Source organism: Phyllopteryx taeniolatus, chromosome 1 (genome assembly GCF_024500385.1).
Source record: "Phyllopteryx taeniolatus isolate TA_2022b chromosome 1, UOR_Ptae_1.2, whole genome shotgun sequence".
NCBI lineage: Eukaryota > Metazoa > Chordata > Actinopteri > Syngnathiformes > Syngnathidae > Phyllopteryx > Phyllopteryx taeniolatus.
The window spans coordinates 46,973,791-46,989,698 of NC_084502.1; the positions used below are offsets into that span (position 1 = coordinate 46,973,791).

General features: G+C 42.7%; 1 protein-coding gene across 12 annotated transcripts in view; it reads right to left on the bottom strand.

Annotated features, from left to right (window-relative positions):
* The window catches only part of mbnl2 (muscleblind-like splicing regulator 2), a 77,634-nt gene that overhangs the window by 12,141 nt on the left and 49,585 nt on the right, over positions 1 to 15,908 (bottom strand). For 4 of the 12 annotated variants that reach the window (XM_061798686.1, XM_061798745.1, XM_061798711.1 and 1 more), the window contains exons 3-8: positions 9,205 to 9,369; positions 8,886 to 9,089; positions 5,636 to 5,896; positions 2,108 to 2,161; positions 1,569 to 1,719; positions 592 to 627 (exon numbers count right to left, since the gene is read on the bottom strand). In XM_061798686.1, coding sequence (XP_061654670.1) covers positions 592 to 627; positions 1,569 to 1,719; positions 2,108 to 2,161; positions 5,636 to 5,896; positions 8,886 to 9,089; positions 9,205 to 9,369 — 871 coding nt within the window. The remainder of the gene's footprint in view (positions 1 to 591; positions 628 to 1,568; positions 1,720 to 2,107; positions 2,162 to 5,635; positions 5,897 to 8,885; positions 9,090 to 9,204; positions 9,370 to 15,908) is intronic. The other 8 variants (XM_061798719.1, XM_061798761.1, XM_061798728.1 and 5 more) reach the window with 4 other exon arrangements.

A 15,908-nucleotide genomic window follows, 5' to 3' on the forward strand; every position in this document is an offset into this window, starting at 1 on the left:
AGAAAAGAAAAAAAGAGAAAAAAACATGAGGAAAAAAAAGAGGAGACAAGCAGATTACAATCACAAGTTAGGATCCATTTTGTCTTTTTTTTTTTTTTTACAGAAAATCAGTTTGCTGCTTTCCAAACCACTTAGAATGTCACAAAACTTCAACTATAATGAACCAGCGACTCTTCTTTTATCTAGACTTAAAGAAGTATGCCAAAACCAACCAGCTCCTCATCACGCAAATGCAGGTTCATTGACTAATCTAAGACCTGCTGATTTGTCAACTTGGACATTTTGTTATCCCCATCCTGTGCTAAGAAAGCTTTAAGTAAAAGTCCCTCTAGGTGACTGATTTAAATTCCCTGATCAACACCACACAGCAAACCAACAACTTGAGGAACAAACCACGCCTGTGTTTTGAGGGGAAAAAACCTATGAAGACATGACGTGTGGTTTACAGTGAACCTTCAGTCTCACAACATGCCATTATCATCTGTAGTTATTGTTATATGTGTGCATGTGAGTGAGAGAGAGAGCGAGAGAGAGAGAGAGAGAGAGAGAGAGAGAAAGAAAGAAAGAAAACGGGTGAGGGTCAGGACCTACCAAGACTGCTAGCAGGTGTCATGCACAGGACTGACCCTGGTGTGTTCATGCAGAGAGATAAGAGGGGGTGGGGTGGACGTATGGGTTAATTGAGAGGGAGGAGAGTCACAAAGATTAGACAAGTCACTGTGTTGATGGATGCAAGCACAGGGGTTCCCGTTGACCAGTAATATTAGTGACAAAATGTGCAGCAAAACATCAGCAAGGCCTAACCTCATTATTTAACTAAACTGACTTAATCAGCTCTTTTACTCTTATTTTGGTTTGACTATGGAGATGTGCCATGCTTCGAACCCAAACTGTAGCAGAACTTGAAAAGGACTATGGTGATGTTCTCCTATACAAAATATCACATGAAACATGACACAGTCTCTGTGATTGTGTGATAGGTGTGTCATCAATGTACAAAAAGCCCACCTAACAGACATTAAGACACAAACCTGATTGCAGATGGGTGTGGTTACAGACTAATGTTTTAGCTGCAATTTAGCACAGCTGACACAGCTTGATCACCAAGGTGAAGGCAAAACAGTGTCATGTTTGAAGGGCAGAACTGATGATGTTGAAATTAAGTTTAGGGATGGTCCAGTAAATACCTGAGCTGATGACACTATCACTAGCCTCTTTTAGACAGTTTCCACGTAAGAGATGTAACAGTACAGCCCGCATATATTCACCAAATGTTTTTCACATAGAAACCAACGTAGCGGGACATTCCAGAAAAGCGACCCGGGAAAAAGGGTCAAAAGTCAGGGATTTAATAGGCAGTGTGAAAGGGGCTAATGCCTGTGTGTCACTCAAACTCAGCATTCATACAGGATTATGCACTACAGTGCATGGACTAAAGTCTTGGGACACACCTCTTAATTCATTAACTGATTATCATGGTTTGTTGATCCTCTATTCCCCTAAATGGCCTTGTGTCTTAATACTTTGGTAACTGGTCACGAGAGGTCACCTGCTCTGTCTGCACTTACCTGTGGGAAAGAAAGTGGGTTGTTGGAGCTGTGCACTGGCCAGTGCCTGCTGGTAGTGCAAGACGCTGGGGTTAAATAGGGAGCTCGCACCGTTGCTCTTCTCCAGTGCCGCTCTCTTTGGTAGTGGCTGAAGGACGCTGTGGGGAAACACCTGCCCACCGGGAATACACACGTACACAGAAGAGAAGAAGTCCATTTACACTTAGACAAATCCACACTGAAAGTTGCAAATCTACAATCTGACTATGCTCAGCACATAAAGGCATGAATGGACAACAAGAAACTACATCCTAGCAAAAACATTCAGAAAATTGTTAGGACTAGAATGCGTTATCATTAAATTGTATTTTTTTCCCGTTTCAGAAATGTATATTATAAACTGCAGTTGCCACTGGTGTTCTTAAACACAGTACACTATTAAACTATTAAGGTGCATTACAGTGTTTCACAAATGCAAAATAGACAAATTAAACTTTGTGAGTGACTACAGTACAATTAAAGAAGCTTCATGCAAAGCAAAAGGTGAAAGGTCAAAGTACCAGGTCTACAGTTGCCTCGAGGGGTCGCTTCATTGCTTTGGCAGTCGACTGAGTCTTTAATTAGCAGGCAGCGAGCACATGATGGCAGTGGGCCAATGGGATTCAAGCGTATTAACATACAGGTAACAGCAAGCAGAGGTGCATCATGGGGGACAGCATTGCATTGTGGATAGGTGAGAAGGAAAAAAACAAAAAGAATCTGAATGCAAGTATACCACGTACAAAACAATAGGCATGCACATAAACAAAAAAAACAAAACAGTTTGGTCTACTTTAAACATTTGCTACTTTTTGAATTAGTTAAAAAACATTTACACAAAAGCGAGACAATGTTGCATGTCCTTACTACTGGGAAAATAATTTAGTAGCAAGACTAACTACAACTTTAGACAGAAACAAAATACATCAGGATGGACAAGGTAAACTGAAGTATTAGCTCTTCTGCAAATTGGATGATGTGAAGTGGTTGTTCATGCCATCCTGCAGCATGTACTTAATAGTGTTATGTGATCCAATTCAATAACTCAATGTGGAGCGCTGTTTATTCTCCAAAATAAACGTGGATAAAATTGTTGGTACCCCTCTGTTAATGAAAGAAAACCCCACAGTGGTCACAGAAATAACTTGAATCTCACAAAAGTAATAAATAAAAATTTTATGAAAACTAACCAATGAAAATCTGACATTGGTTTTGAATTGTGGTTCAAGAGAATTGACCATCTCCTAGCAGCTTGATGTTCCTGTGACTATAGTTGCACATATTATTAAAACATTTAAGATCCACAGGACTGTAGCTAGCTTCCTTGGATGTGGCCCTAGGAGGAAAATTGATGACAAATAGAAGAGATGAATAATAAGAATGGTAACAAAAGAGATCAGAACAACCTCTACAGAAATTAACTGAACTCCAAGGTCAAGATACATCAGTGTCAGAGTGCAACATTTGTCGTTGTTTGAGCCAAAGTGAACTTTATCGGAGACGACCAAGGAGGTTAAAAATGAATCATAAAAAGTGAGACTGGAATTTTTGACAAGGTACATCAGCTCTATGTTCACAGACGCAAAAATGAAGCATAACAAGAAAAGAACACTGTCACTACTGTGAAACACGGAGGAGGCTCCATTATGTTCTGGCGCTGCTTTGCTCCATCTGTCACAGGGTGTCTTGCAGGGTACAAAGAAATCTCAAGAAAATCAAAGTATTCTAGAGAGAAATGTGCTGCCCAGTGTCAGAAAGCTTGGTCTCACTCGCAGGATAATGACTCAGAACACAGCTAAGAATGCCAAAAAGCAAAACATTTGACTATATTGAAGTGGCCTTCTATGAACCATGATCTAAATCCTATTGAACACTTGTGAAACATGCCATCTGGAGAAAGCACCCTTCAAACCTGAGACAACTGGAGCAGTTTGCTCCAGTTTACTCCAGAGTGGGCCAAAATACCTGCTGAGAGGTGTAGAAGTCTCATTGAAAGCTACAAAATTAGTTTGATTGCAGCGATTGCCTCAAAAGGTTGTGCAACAAAATATTACGTTAATGTTACCATCATTTTTGTCCAGGCCTGTGTCATGAGTTTGTTTTAAAAAAATAATCACAATTCAAAAGCAATGTGTGATTTTCATTGGTTAATTTTCATTAAATGTTGATTTATTATTACTTTTGTCAGATACAATTTCTGTGAACGCTGTGGGGTTTTTCTTTCATAAACAGAGGAGTACCAACAATGTTATCCATATGTGTACAGTACATACAGTAGCTAGGCTGCAGTATCACAGCTCTATAAAGTAGCAAGACAAAGTTGCCCATGCAATGATGATATGGCTTAAAGAGAAGGAAATCAAATGTCCAAACGGGACCATGCAGAATCCTTCCTTGGCGTGTTGTGTAAATTACAGTATAGTACTGATGCGCTGTGGCGTGAATAAACAGAGGTTAGTTGAAGATGGAGGATGGCGCTTTGCCGTGAGATGAGAAGCAAAGGTGGCAACACACCACTGCGTATGAGGGAGCTCTTCTTAAGCAACAAAAAATGTGACACACTCAAACAACAGCAGAAACACAAATTCTACACTTTAGTTTTACTGCGTTAGATTACTAATGTGATTTATGGATAGTGATATTTACAACAGCGAAGCAATAATGGTTTTATGGGTCTCTGCTTCAGCATGGACAATGGGCTCAAAGAAAATTGGATGAAATATGCTGACGAAACAACAATTTCACCCAAGGTTAACCCACCACCTCCAGCACTGCATGTAACTGCAGCTGGTAAATATACAATTAAAGTCGATAAGATGGGGCACATGAGGACCACGCTGTAATGTGAGGAGGATGAACTGAATCGTGTGGCAAATGGGGACGTTAATGAGCTGGGGGACGACTGCACCAAGGGGTCATCACTTTGCCCCAAGTGGCCTTACTTATATATTGTATGTTTGGATTCAGTGTCCCAGCGGTTTCGCACAGCCATACACACAGTCGGCTGTGTGGAGGACGGACAAGGAGAGCAAAGCAGCAATGACAGTTGCCAGTGAGCTAATGTGCCGGACAGGGAAAAAAACAACAGGCATGGTGCAAGGTGTTAAAAGAAAGTACAGCAGCTAAAAGGAGCGTTATAGGGAGTCTGGAGAAGGGCGGGGCACCCCTAACACACACAGCTAAGCTTGTCCACCATTTTGCCAGCATTTCCACCTGTCGGTTGGCCAGCTGGGGGATGTGATGTGACTTTCTCATCCATCCTCGATTTGATTAGCACCGATCTGCTGAGAGCTGAACTCATCAAGAACAGGGTGTGGTGGGGGTGGTGGTGGGGTGTTCTATCTACTGTCTGAACCAAGGGTGTTGCACAACGAAAGTGCTCAGATAACATTTTGTTCCTGCAGTATTATTTTTGAAAGGCCCTCACTTTGGGAGGACCATTGTTGGTGGACACTGGAACCTACTGGAAACCCACTTGCAGTGGTGGGTGGGTGCTTGATGCAGTAATAACAAAACAGGGCTCCACATTTCATGTTACTGTGGGGGTGTCACAACAAGCAGTGTGTGTGCGTGTGTGTTCAATTTAAAGGAGGTTGTGCATCTGTCACCATGTGAATGTTACCATATACAGTACTGTGCAAAAGGCCACAATTTTTCTTTCAGCATTGCTCTACTGAGCCTATGTGAACAAAAGTGAACACAAAAGTCTATGCGAGTTGATTTGGGCGGTGTCATTATGATTGGTCAGTGGACGGTTCCATAGATGCCACTCTTGCCACAACTTCATCCTCAATAAAATGTAATGGACTCTTGAAATAGTTTTTAAACATTTTTTGGGGCATAATCCAAGTAATTATTATCCTTCCTAGTATTTACCATTTAATTATGTCAGTCAATGCTGTGATAGAAAGGTAAATCAAAGTCTTTTGCACTGTACTGTACTATATCCTATACTGTATCTTCCACATTATACAGTAAGCTATCCTCTATTACAGTGCCATACATTTTTAAATATATTGTGCATCAATACTGTGGTGCTGTATTCTCACCATGGCTGCTGTTGTCGCAGCGGCTTGCGCGGCTACTGCCGTCTGGTTGGCCTGGTGTTGGGTGGCCTTGATCTTTGCCTGTAGATGGGCCGGCGGGTGGAAGTACTTGCACTTCTCCCGGGAGCAACGGCTCTTGATGTAGTCCATGCAGACGGTGACTGTGTTGTCACTGGTGTCAATCATTGGGCTGTCACATGGGTGGGCAAATCGGCAGTCGGTCTCTCCGCGAGCACAATTGCCCCGCTGGAACTCACGACAGACCTGAACACACACAATTGTGATAAGATACAGGAAATGACAGGAGAAAAAAGGGTAAATACTTGCAAAGACGGCAACAATATGTCAGAAAAAATTTGATCTCCTCATGGATTTACATTTTTCTTTTAACTACAAGTACTATTGAAAAGGACTGCATGCCATGCAACCAAACTATTTCGTGCCAAACCCAATGGACTGTGGAAGTACTGAAGCAACCAGTGCTGGGTGCTTTCTCTATAATCACAGGGGTACCTTCTTTTCATTGGCAGTATGGGGCCCATTACACACAATCATGCAGACACACACAAGCGGGTCATTTGCAAAGATCCATGCGCATCATGTTCACGCACGCTCTGTGTGGGAGTGCATACGTGTCTCTGAGGGATGCTGTTTCATTTACAGTAGTTGCTAAGTGATAGCGCTCGTGAAGACAAACACATACACCGACACATCACCTCCATCTCATATGGAGATGACAATTGTTTATCTTTCTAAAGGTCAAGGGCAAAAAAACACTTCCCTGCCTTTCACAATTAACGTCTTGTCATTCAGTATTGTCTGCCAGGTGGTCGATGTAATCTCATAACCACACTACTTTTTTCCCTTCTAAATACATCATATTTACATACAGGATCCAAGATTGGTGGAACGGTGTACGACCTCAGTTCTGAGGACCCAGGTTCAAACCTGGCCTCGCCTGTGTGGAGTTTGCATGCTGGGTTTTTTCCAGGTACTCCATTTTCCTCCTACATCCCAAAACCTTGCATGGTAGGTTAATTGAAGACTATAAATTGCCCAAAAACATGCATGCCCGTAGGTGTGAATGTCTGTGCGAATGGTTGTTTGTTTGTATGTGCCCTGTGATTGGCTGGCAACCGGTTCAGGGTATACCCCACCTCTTGCCCAGAGTCAGCTAGGATAGGCTACAGCACGCCCGCAACCCTAGTGAGGAGAAGCGGTACGGAAAATGGATGGATGGATGCAATATTTTCAAAAAGCGAGACGACAATCTGATGCTAGCTGAGGACGATGCAGAAGTCTCTGCAGATGCCTCTTTTTTCTTGACAGAAAATAACATTTAACATTAACATTTCCATCTAATGACAACCAATGTCAGAGTTGGATTAAAAATTCAGCCTTTTACAAAGATAATAATGCTAACTGTGCATTATACTGGTTGTAGTTTGAATTTGTATAGTACGGTATGCACTGCATCATCAGAGCTACCTGAATCCCACATTTAGCTCTCAGTATAATGCGTTTTAGTTATACACCACTGCAACCTACAAAAGTACAACTACAATAATAAACAAAAGCACGTTAAATGACTACCTCTATGACAGTGTTAATTAAAACTGATCAATATCTTTGTAAAGGCAGAATCCATTTTTGCATTGGATCCCATTAGATGTGCAAGGGGTTGGGCCATTACCTTATACACATGTAGGGGAAAAATATTATAATTAACTGATCTTCATCTACTCGCCCGAAGATAGCTGGGATAGGCTCCAGCACGCCCGCGACCCGTGAGGATAAGCGGAATGGAAGATGAATGAATGAATGATCTTCATCAAGGGTCACTGATGGTGTAGTGGTACACTTGTCTGACTTTGGTGCAGGCAGCGTGGGTTCAGTTCCCACTCAGTGGTGGTGTGAATGTGAGTGCGAATGGTTGTCCGTGTCTATATGTGCCCTGCGACTGATTGGCGACCAGTTCAGGGTGTAGTCCGCCTTCCCCCCGAAGTCAGCTGGGATAGGCTCCAGTGCCCTGCGACCCTAACCAGGATAAGCGGTGTTGAGAATGGATGGATGGATGGATCTTCATCTCAGTCACAACAATAGAGAAAAAAGTCTGCTTGAACTAATAATACACCAACAATTTTGTTGTCATGTTTTTATTGGACTAAACATGCCAGGGTGGAAACAGTATGTGAATCCGATGTCTTCTCCAAGAGCAATATGGGTCAGGAGGCAACCAATCTAGAGTCCAATCAGTGTGAGAAGATTGGAGGTGTTGTTAAAAGCTGCCCTGCCTTTGAAAAAAAACTAGTTTTGCATTTTCTACACTTAAGAAGCATGACCGATGTGAACCATGCCAACAACACTTACAAATGAGAATTGTTGACTTGCATGAAGCTGGGAAAGATCACAAACGTGTCTCAGAAAGCCTTGTCTATAAGTGGGAAAAGCAGCACTGTTGTTACTCTCCTTAGGGGTGGCCATCCAGTATGGATAACTTCAAGAGCTCGCCGCAGAATGCTCAATGCAGTGAAGAAAAATTTGACAGTACCTACTAAAGACTTACACTCTCTGTCACATGAACATCGTGGTTTGGGACTGCTTTGCTGACTCAGGGCTGCAGCTATACCTTCTGGTGTGGCCCACTCAGGAGTCCTGACCACAACATGACTGAGATTGCTGTGGCATGACCCCAAGAGAGCGAGTCATACCAAACATCCTAAGAGGATTGTTTAACGGAAACAGTTTTGTAAAGAATGGTCCAAAATTCCTCCTCACCATAGTGCAGGTCTAATCTCCAAATGCAGGAAAGGTATGGTTGAGGTTTTTGCGGCCAAACGAGGGTCAACCAGTTATTAAATCCAAAAGATTCACCTAGTTTTTCCAAACTGCACTGCGACATTTATCTGTGTTCAGTAAAAAGCATACAACAAAACAAACTTGTTCATGCTGTATCGGTTGAAGAAAATTGTTTGTTTATTGTGGTGACTTTGATGAATATCCGATGAACAAATTCACAGCAATCAATCCAACAATGAGTCTGCTGTGTAAAGTAAGCCAGCAAGCGGGTCAACTTACCCATGTGGATTTGGTCCACGTTGGTCAGTTCACAAACTCACATTTTACGACCGATTTATGTGGAAATCTATGTAATTCCAAAGGGGTTTTCTCCTTGGTTGATGCCCAAAAACACAGGTTACTGTTTGACACTAGCAAGACCCTTTAAGACAGAAGGAATGTCAGGACAGGTTACCTCCAGCTTGTCTGTTCGCAACAGTTTTTGGTTGGCGGAGGTGGCAGTGGCCAATGACGCAGGAGGGCTGCCTGGGACGATCACGGGGGTGCTGGGCAGGATGTCTGTGGGTACCAGGCCCATGCTGTGCGACATGGGGGTCAGGTATGGTGTGTAACTCAAAGCTGCAGTGGAGCCTAGACCCTGGCTCACTGGAAATGTCTGCTGCAGAGGAAAGACAATTTACATCCAGTCTTTTATTTAGATAGTCATAAAGGAGACATGAAACAGCAGAGCAGGATGAGGTCAGGAAGAGCCACTTCCTGTAAGCAGCACTGACCACAGGTTGCATGGTGGTGCCGGGAATCATAAATTGCATCTGATGGGCCAACATGGCAGCCGCTGTCTTCTGCTGGATCAGGTTATTGCGCCCATTGATCTCCAGCTGGGTCTTCAAGTGAGCGGGCGGGTGTAGGTACTTGCAGTTCTCCCGCGTGCAGCGGCCCTGAAAAGGAAAACAAACAGATGAAGGAGCTCATTAATAGTTGTAGAAGAAAAAGATGCTCGGACAGTGACGATGTTAGACGAATATATTACAGTGCTATGAAACATGTCAGATGGCAGCCAAGGTGGCAGCGATATTTTTCCAGTACAAACAACAACGGTAGAAGTGTGTTATTTGTTTTTTAAGTCTGCAGATGGAAAACTAATCCAAGACAATGACCCTGTATGTAAAGTAAGGGAAACATTTATTTTGAACGCATGAAAATGTATTATGGTTTCTACTATTTACTTCTAATAATGTGCTAAAAGTGCATAGGGTTTGGGAATGTGTGTGTTTTTACCTGTATTGTTCACTTTAATTTATTTTAGCTATATCGTGATCATACTGATAACCATGACAATTGAAATGTTCATGTCATTTTATCTATAATATTCCCTTTATTAGTGTGTAACTGGGTGAATGAGGTGATGCTGTAAAAACACTGAGTACATTTAAGGTAGAAAAGCACCATCCAAGTGAAGCCCATTTACCATCTTTCCCTTTATCGAATGGAAAACAACACAATCTGGATCTTTCATGCAGCACAAACTGTGAGCAGAACTAAAGAGGGGTCATGAGGGTGTGAACCGAGAGTGAAAGTGAGGATGACATAGGGACACAGCAGTGCTAAGAGTAACATCCTGGCCATGATATGGCACATTTATGGAGGGCGGAGCCAAGTGCAGCGTGATGAGAATCACAAATGATTCAAAAGCTGTTGCTCCTAAGATGCTGTTCCTGCTGTGTATTTTTGTCATTGCAAGGATGAACAAGGAGTATCATGACGTCCTAGTTCCTGAAAATAACTGATAAAAATCTCTCACAGTCCAACAGGTATTTCATTTAGCAATATCCAATATTTTGATTACCGGTACATACTTTATTTACCTATGTATGGGGTAAAATAATAGACAACAATGTACTCCCACACAAGCGCAAACTACAACCACATTAATAAACAATGTTAAAATAATACAGCTCAGACAATAAGAACTTCAAGCTACATCAAGGAGATTTTTAAATGCTTTTTTAGGAAAACACAGAAATGGAATATGTCCTCAGGTGGCACTGATGAATGCCTGATATGAATTATTTTACAACCTCAACCTTTTTACATACCATACCTGCTTTCAGCTACGGTGTGTGTACTGGGCTTTAAACAAATGGTGCTCAAGCTTACAGCTTCCAGGGAAAATAATAAAGAGAAACCTGACAAAACCTGTCTTTTTCTGTCTATTTGTAACAATGCCCCGTAAAACATCTGATTTGGCATTGTTTCAATATATTTATTCCACCACAAAAGTAAATGAAAAAAGAGTTACATGTCTAAGGCTGGCGGTACGAGTGCCACAAAGCTGGTGCCGTGCAGAAAGAGCCGCAACGTTTCTGTAATGCTGAGCGACTCAGGCTCACTGACCTCTACACCCTGCAGTGAGCTGCTCAAACCTCCTCCTTTATGCTTCACATGAACCAACTCACACCTGCCCACACATATGCATATTAAATGCCTGGATCAAAACAAGCTTCACCCACACACACACCAACACTGTCATGCTTGAGGACACGCACCAAAACATGGCGGCAATGTAATGTTTGCAATGAAACTCACAAGCAAAAACCTCACAGGCGTCAAAGCTAACTGTAGCCACCACAGGCACAGGTCCTCCTGTTCAAGGTAGGTCTGCTTGTGAGACGATGCGTGCTTCCTTAGCGCTGTCTCAGTTGTTTTGTGCAACTATGTATTGAGTTTTTGCCACTAATTAATGGCTCGTAAAAAGCGAAAAGATAAGGGCCGTGCTACCAAATATGTACCATTTGCTTCCCCAGGAAATAAGTTCAAATGCATGACAACATAAATAGTATAAAACATTCATTTTAAAACTAGCAAAGTGTCCTGCACATTGAGTTGATTGCATATTTAATAAATGCATTTTAAAATATGAATTAAAACTACCTTGAACACTGGGTGAATGAGGTGAATGAGGTCCCTGCTTGCTAACTTGGCTAAGTCGACCACAGAAATTGGGCGATGCAAACATTTCTGCCTCGAGGCAATAAAAATATTAATTAAAGCATATTTGTGCTGCCTGTAAACAATTTGCGTTGCCCGGAACCATTTGGCCAGTGTCCATGTTTACGGCACAGACATTTGTTTCGGACAGATGCACTGTTGGAAAAGTGAAAAACCCAAAACTCCGGAGGAGTGTCTGTAAGTAATTTTTATGACACTATTAGATGTGTAATATACATATAACATGTATGAGTGAGCTGAATGGGAGTTAGCCTTTTTTAACCTAAAAAGGTAATTGCTAGCGTGCTAATGGTAATTGTGAATGCTAACCATTTAGCATGCAGTCTCAAATTCTGTACAGTTTATACCATACACTCAGTACCAACATAAGCAGTTTAAGGATAGAAGTCCAGCCCTCATAAATGATAATAAAATGCATGTTAATAGTTTAAAAAAAAAAAACTTTAAAAAACATGGGGGGGGGGGGGGGGGGGGTATTACTCGAGTACCTGACGAAATATCTATAGGTTAATCAGTTCTAAAAGGTTTTGAAAGGGACAGCCCTAGTACGCACGGTTAGTGAATTAGGCCAACTGTCCTTTTGAAAATGACCAGTGTTGTGTTGGCATCGAACATACCTTTCGGAATTGTGGGCAAAACGTTCAACCTTGGTTTCATTGGACCATAAATAAATAAATAAATCACCCAGACACGTGGAAAAAATATATGGTCCGGTGAAATTAAGGTGGACTACATTTCAATCAGAAATGAACTTGGTAGGATTGATTGGGACACTGAATTTCCATCAGCCTAATCAGATGATGATATATGGGCCCAATTCAATGAGCATCTTCAGATATGTTTTGTTACATTTGCCTTTTTGTAATGTAAGTCATAGTACGTATACTTGGTCTAATGCTACAAAACTGCTTTCAAACACTTCAGACTCGAAAAAAGTACAGTAATTCTCCAACAGAGGCAAACATGAGTATGTAAGCATGAGTGTCAATCGGCACTGCGATAGACAAACTGGCTGAGGAACGAATCCTGACTTTAAGAAATTACCACACTTTTTTTTTTAACTTCATGAAATTACGATTTTCTCATACATCTTAATTTCTGGTGATCATTTGTAAATCAAAAATGTGTTTGATGACTGTGAAAAAGTGAAAGCAATGCTATTTAACAACTACCTATATTTTGCTACAGTAATTGTGCCGTATTAGTGAACTTGCCATTGCTCTCTGACATACTGTTGTAGCGGACACGGTCACGCAAAAGATGCCACCCGGCACCCCACCCTCACACTACCGCCGCTCCCCGCCGAGGTAGACGTTAACTCCAGAGTCACACGCAGACTCTAAACAGATCAACAATAAGCAAGACACAGACATTTGCTTTGCCATGCCGATGCTAAGTGAATCACAGCTGCCTGGCACTTCAAAGCTGAGACCCAAGGATGCAGAGTTCGCCCCCGGACGCTAAATTAAGTAACTCCCCGTCAGTCGAAGGATTGCACCAATAAAGGCGCCTCCATCCTGCTGAGTACCACCACTTGGGAGTTGGAACAGGCAACAGCGACACCCACGGGCGACGGAACGACACTACAGACATGGGTTCATAAGACAGTCTGTGACTCGACTGGGAGTGAATATTTTAAGAACTTTACATGAACGCCACTACTGACTGTATTGCTGCAAACCTGAATGTCTAATGTCAAATATGCTGTTAACTGACCCAGATGAAATGTTCCACCGCACACCACAAATGTCACATGAAAATAGTAACGTCTCCACACCACACAACATTTGAAACATTCATTACGTGGAACAATGCAGGGTGAGGGGTCTCGTTATCTTAAATCCAATAATTAATACTTTATTCCACTGGTTTTAAACCAGGCGGCACGGTGAGCGACTGGTTAGAGCGTCTGCCTCACAGTTCTGAGGACCAGGGGTTCAATCCCCGGCCGGCCCCGCCTGTTTGGAGTTTGCATGTTCTCCCCGTGCCTGCGTGGGTTTTCTCCGGGCACTACGGTTTCCTCCCACATCCCAAAAACATGCATTAATTGGAGACTCTAAATTCCTCTTAGGTGTGAGTGTGAATGGTTGTTTGTTTGTATGTGCCCTGCGATTGGCTGGCAACCAGTTCAGGGTGTGCCCCGCCTCCTGCCCGATGATAGCTGGGATAGCTCCAGCACGCCCGCGACCCTAGTGAGGAGAAGCGGCTCAGGAAATGGATGGATGGATGGTTTTAAACAGAGACACCTGAGAGACGTCCTGTCTGAGAATTTGTTGGCCTCCTGCTTCTCCTCCCTTTTTTCCTCCCTTCCATCGAATCCACCTGTTCCCGGTGCGGACTGGACCGGCTGAACCCTCTGGAGCCTGACTCGCCTGCCTCAAACGTGTTCCAGACACATAAGTCCAACATTGCGGTCTACTAAAACTACAGATTAGTGCATATTTGGGTTTATATTAATGAGACCAGGAGTCCTCAGTTATACGCATTCACTACACGCCCATTCTGCTCATCTCACGTCACAAATCCCTTCCTTCGCCAATGTTCTTCTGTACCTTGTTTGTTTTGTGTTTGTCTGTGTTTTATCAAGGAGAAAACCCTTTTTATTATTACATTTTCTATAAAATTCACCACTTGCATTGATTACGATAACCTGGAAACAGTGCCTGCGTCGCTTCTGGCTTATCGTAATTTTAAATTACAGCTTTATAAATCAAGATATTTGATATGTATGAGGGGCACCACGTCATATTTTTTACAAGTTTAACTTGAGGCAAAATGACGACAAACCTTTATAATCAGGAAGGTGGCTACAGCTTAGAAACTTTAGTTCTAGACTTTCTAGAGGTTTCGTTCCAAACCCAAACACACACATAATCAATGCAAGTGGTGAATTTTATAGCAAATTTAATAATAAAAATGAGTTTTTACAGGATAAAACAAACAAAACAAACAAGGTACAGACGAACATTGGCGAAGGAAGGGATTTGTGACGTGAGATGAGCAGAATGGGGGTGTAGTGAATGCGTATAGCTGAGGACTCCTTGTCAACGTGTAACCATGTCTGGGTTACTCTTGTTAAATCTATCCATCCATCCATCCATTTTCTGAGCAGCTTCTCCTCACTAGGGTCGCAAGCGTGCTGGAGCCTATCCCGGCTCAGGCGGCCTGAACTGGTTGCCAGCCAATCGCAGGGTACATACAAACAAACAACCATTCGCACTCACATTCACACCTACGAGCAATTTAGAGTCTCCAATTCATGCATGTTTTTGGGATGTGGGAGGAAACCGGAGTGCCCGGAGAAAACCCCTGCACGCACGGGCAGAACATACAAACTCCACACAGGCGGGGCCGGGGATTGAACCCGGGTCCTCAGAACTGTGAGGCTGACGCTCTAACCAGTCGCTACCGTGCCGCCGTTGTTAAATCTATTTTGTTTATCCATCCATCCATTTTCTGAGCCGCTTCTCCTCACTAGGGTCGCGGGCGTGCTGGAGCCTATCCCAGCTGTCATCGGGCAGGAGGCGGGGTACACCCTGAACTGGTTGCCAGCCAATCGCAGGGCACATACAAACAAACAACCATTCACACTGCACCTACGGGCAATTTAGAGTCTCCAATGCATGCATGTTTTTGGGATGTGGGAGGAAACCGGAGTGCCTGGAGAAAACCCACGCAGGCACGGGGAGAACATGCAAACTCCACACAGGCGGGGCCGGGGATTGAACCCCGCACCTCAGAACTGTGAGGCTGACGCTCTAACCAGTCGTCCACCGTGCCGCCCTATTTTGTTTAATTTTTCTTAAATGATGCAAGGTTTGTTGACTGGCTAAATAATACAAACGAAACAAACAAATGTGTGTTTGTATGTCTTCATTGACCACGGGAGTGTGTGGGAGGGCGCAGTAATGTATAACAGCGTGCATGCCAAGATCCGGACAGCATCCAAAGCGGAATCTGCCAGGGTAGCACGCTATCAGCATTTTGACTTTGAAAGGTTACCAAAAGCACACATGCACTCTGGCACTGCAGACCCACACTCCTCACTTTGTTCATTCTGTGGACTTTAAGTGGAGTAATTTTATCCCAAGTGGTTGCACTCACAGACTTCTCATCATTATTACCTTTCCCATTTAAAGCGATGAGGTAAATGGTGGCTAAAATCCCGAGGAGATGTTTCATAATGTACAACTCAGTCAAACTGAATGCATCCTTTGGACCTCTGCTGACTTCATCCTGTCAAACTAGTCTGCCTCACTTACTAAATCTGTAGTTTTTAAAATATAAGCCTATGCCAAGTGGATGAGATGTGACTATGAATAGAATTTTTATTTATTTATTTATTTATTTATTTATTATTTTTTTTAAGAAATACACAGCTCAAAGGTTTGGAGACATCAGAATCAGAATCATCTTTATTTGCCAAGTATGTCCAAAAAACACACAAGGAATTTGTCTCCGGTAGTTG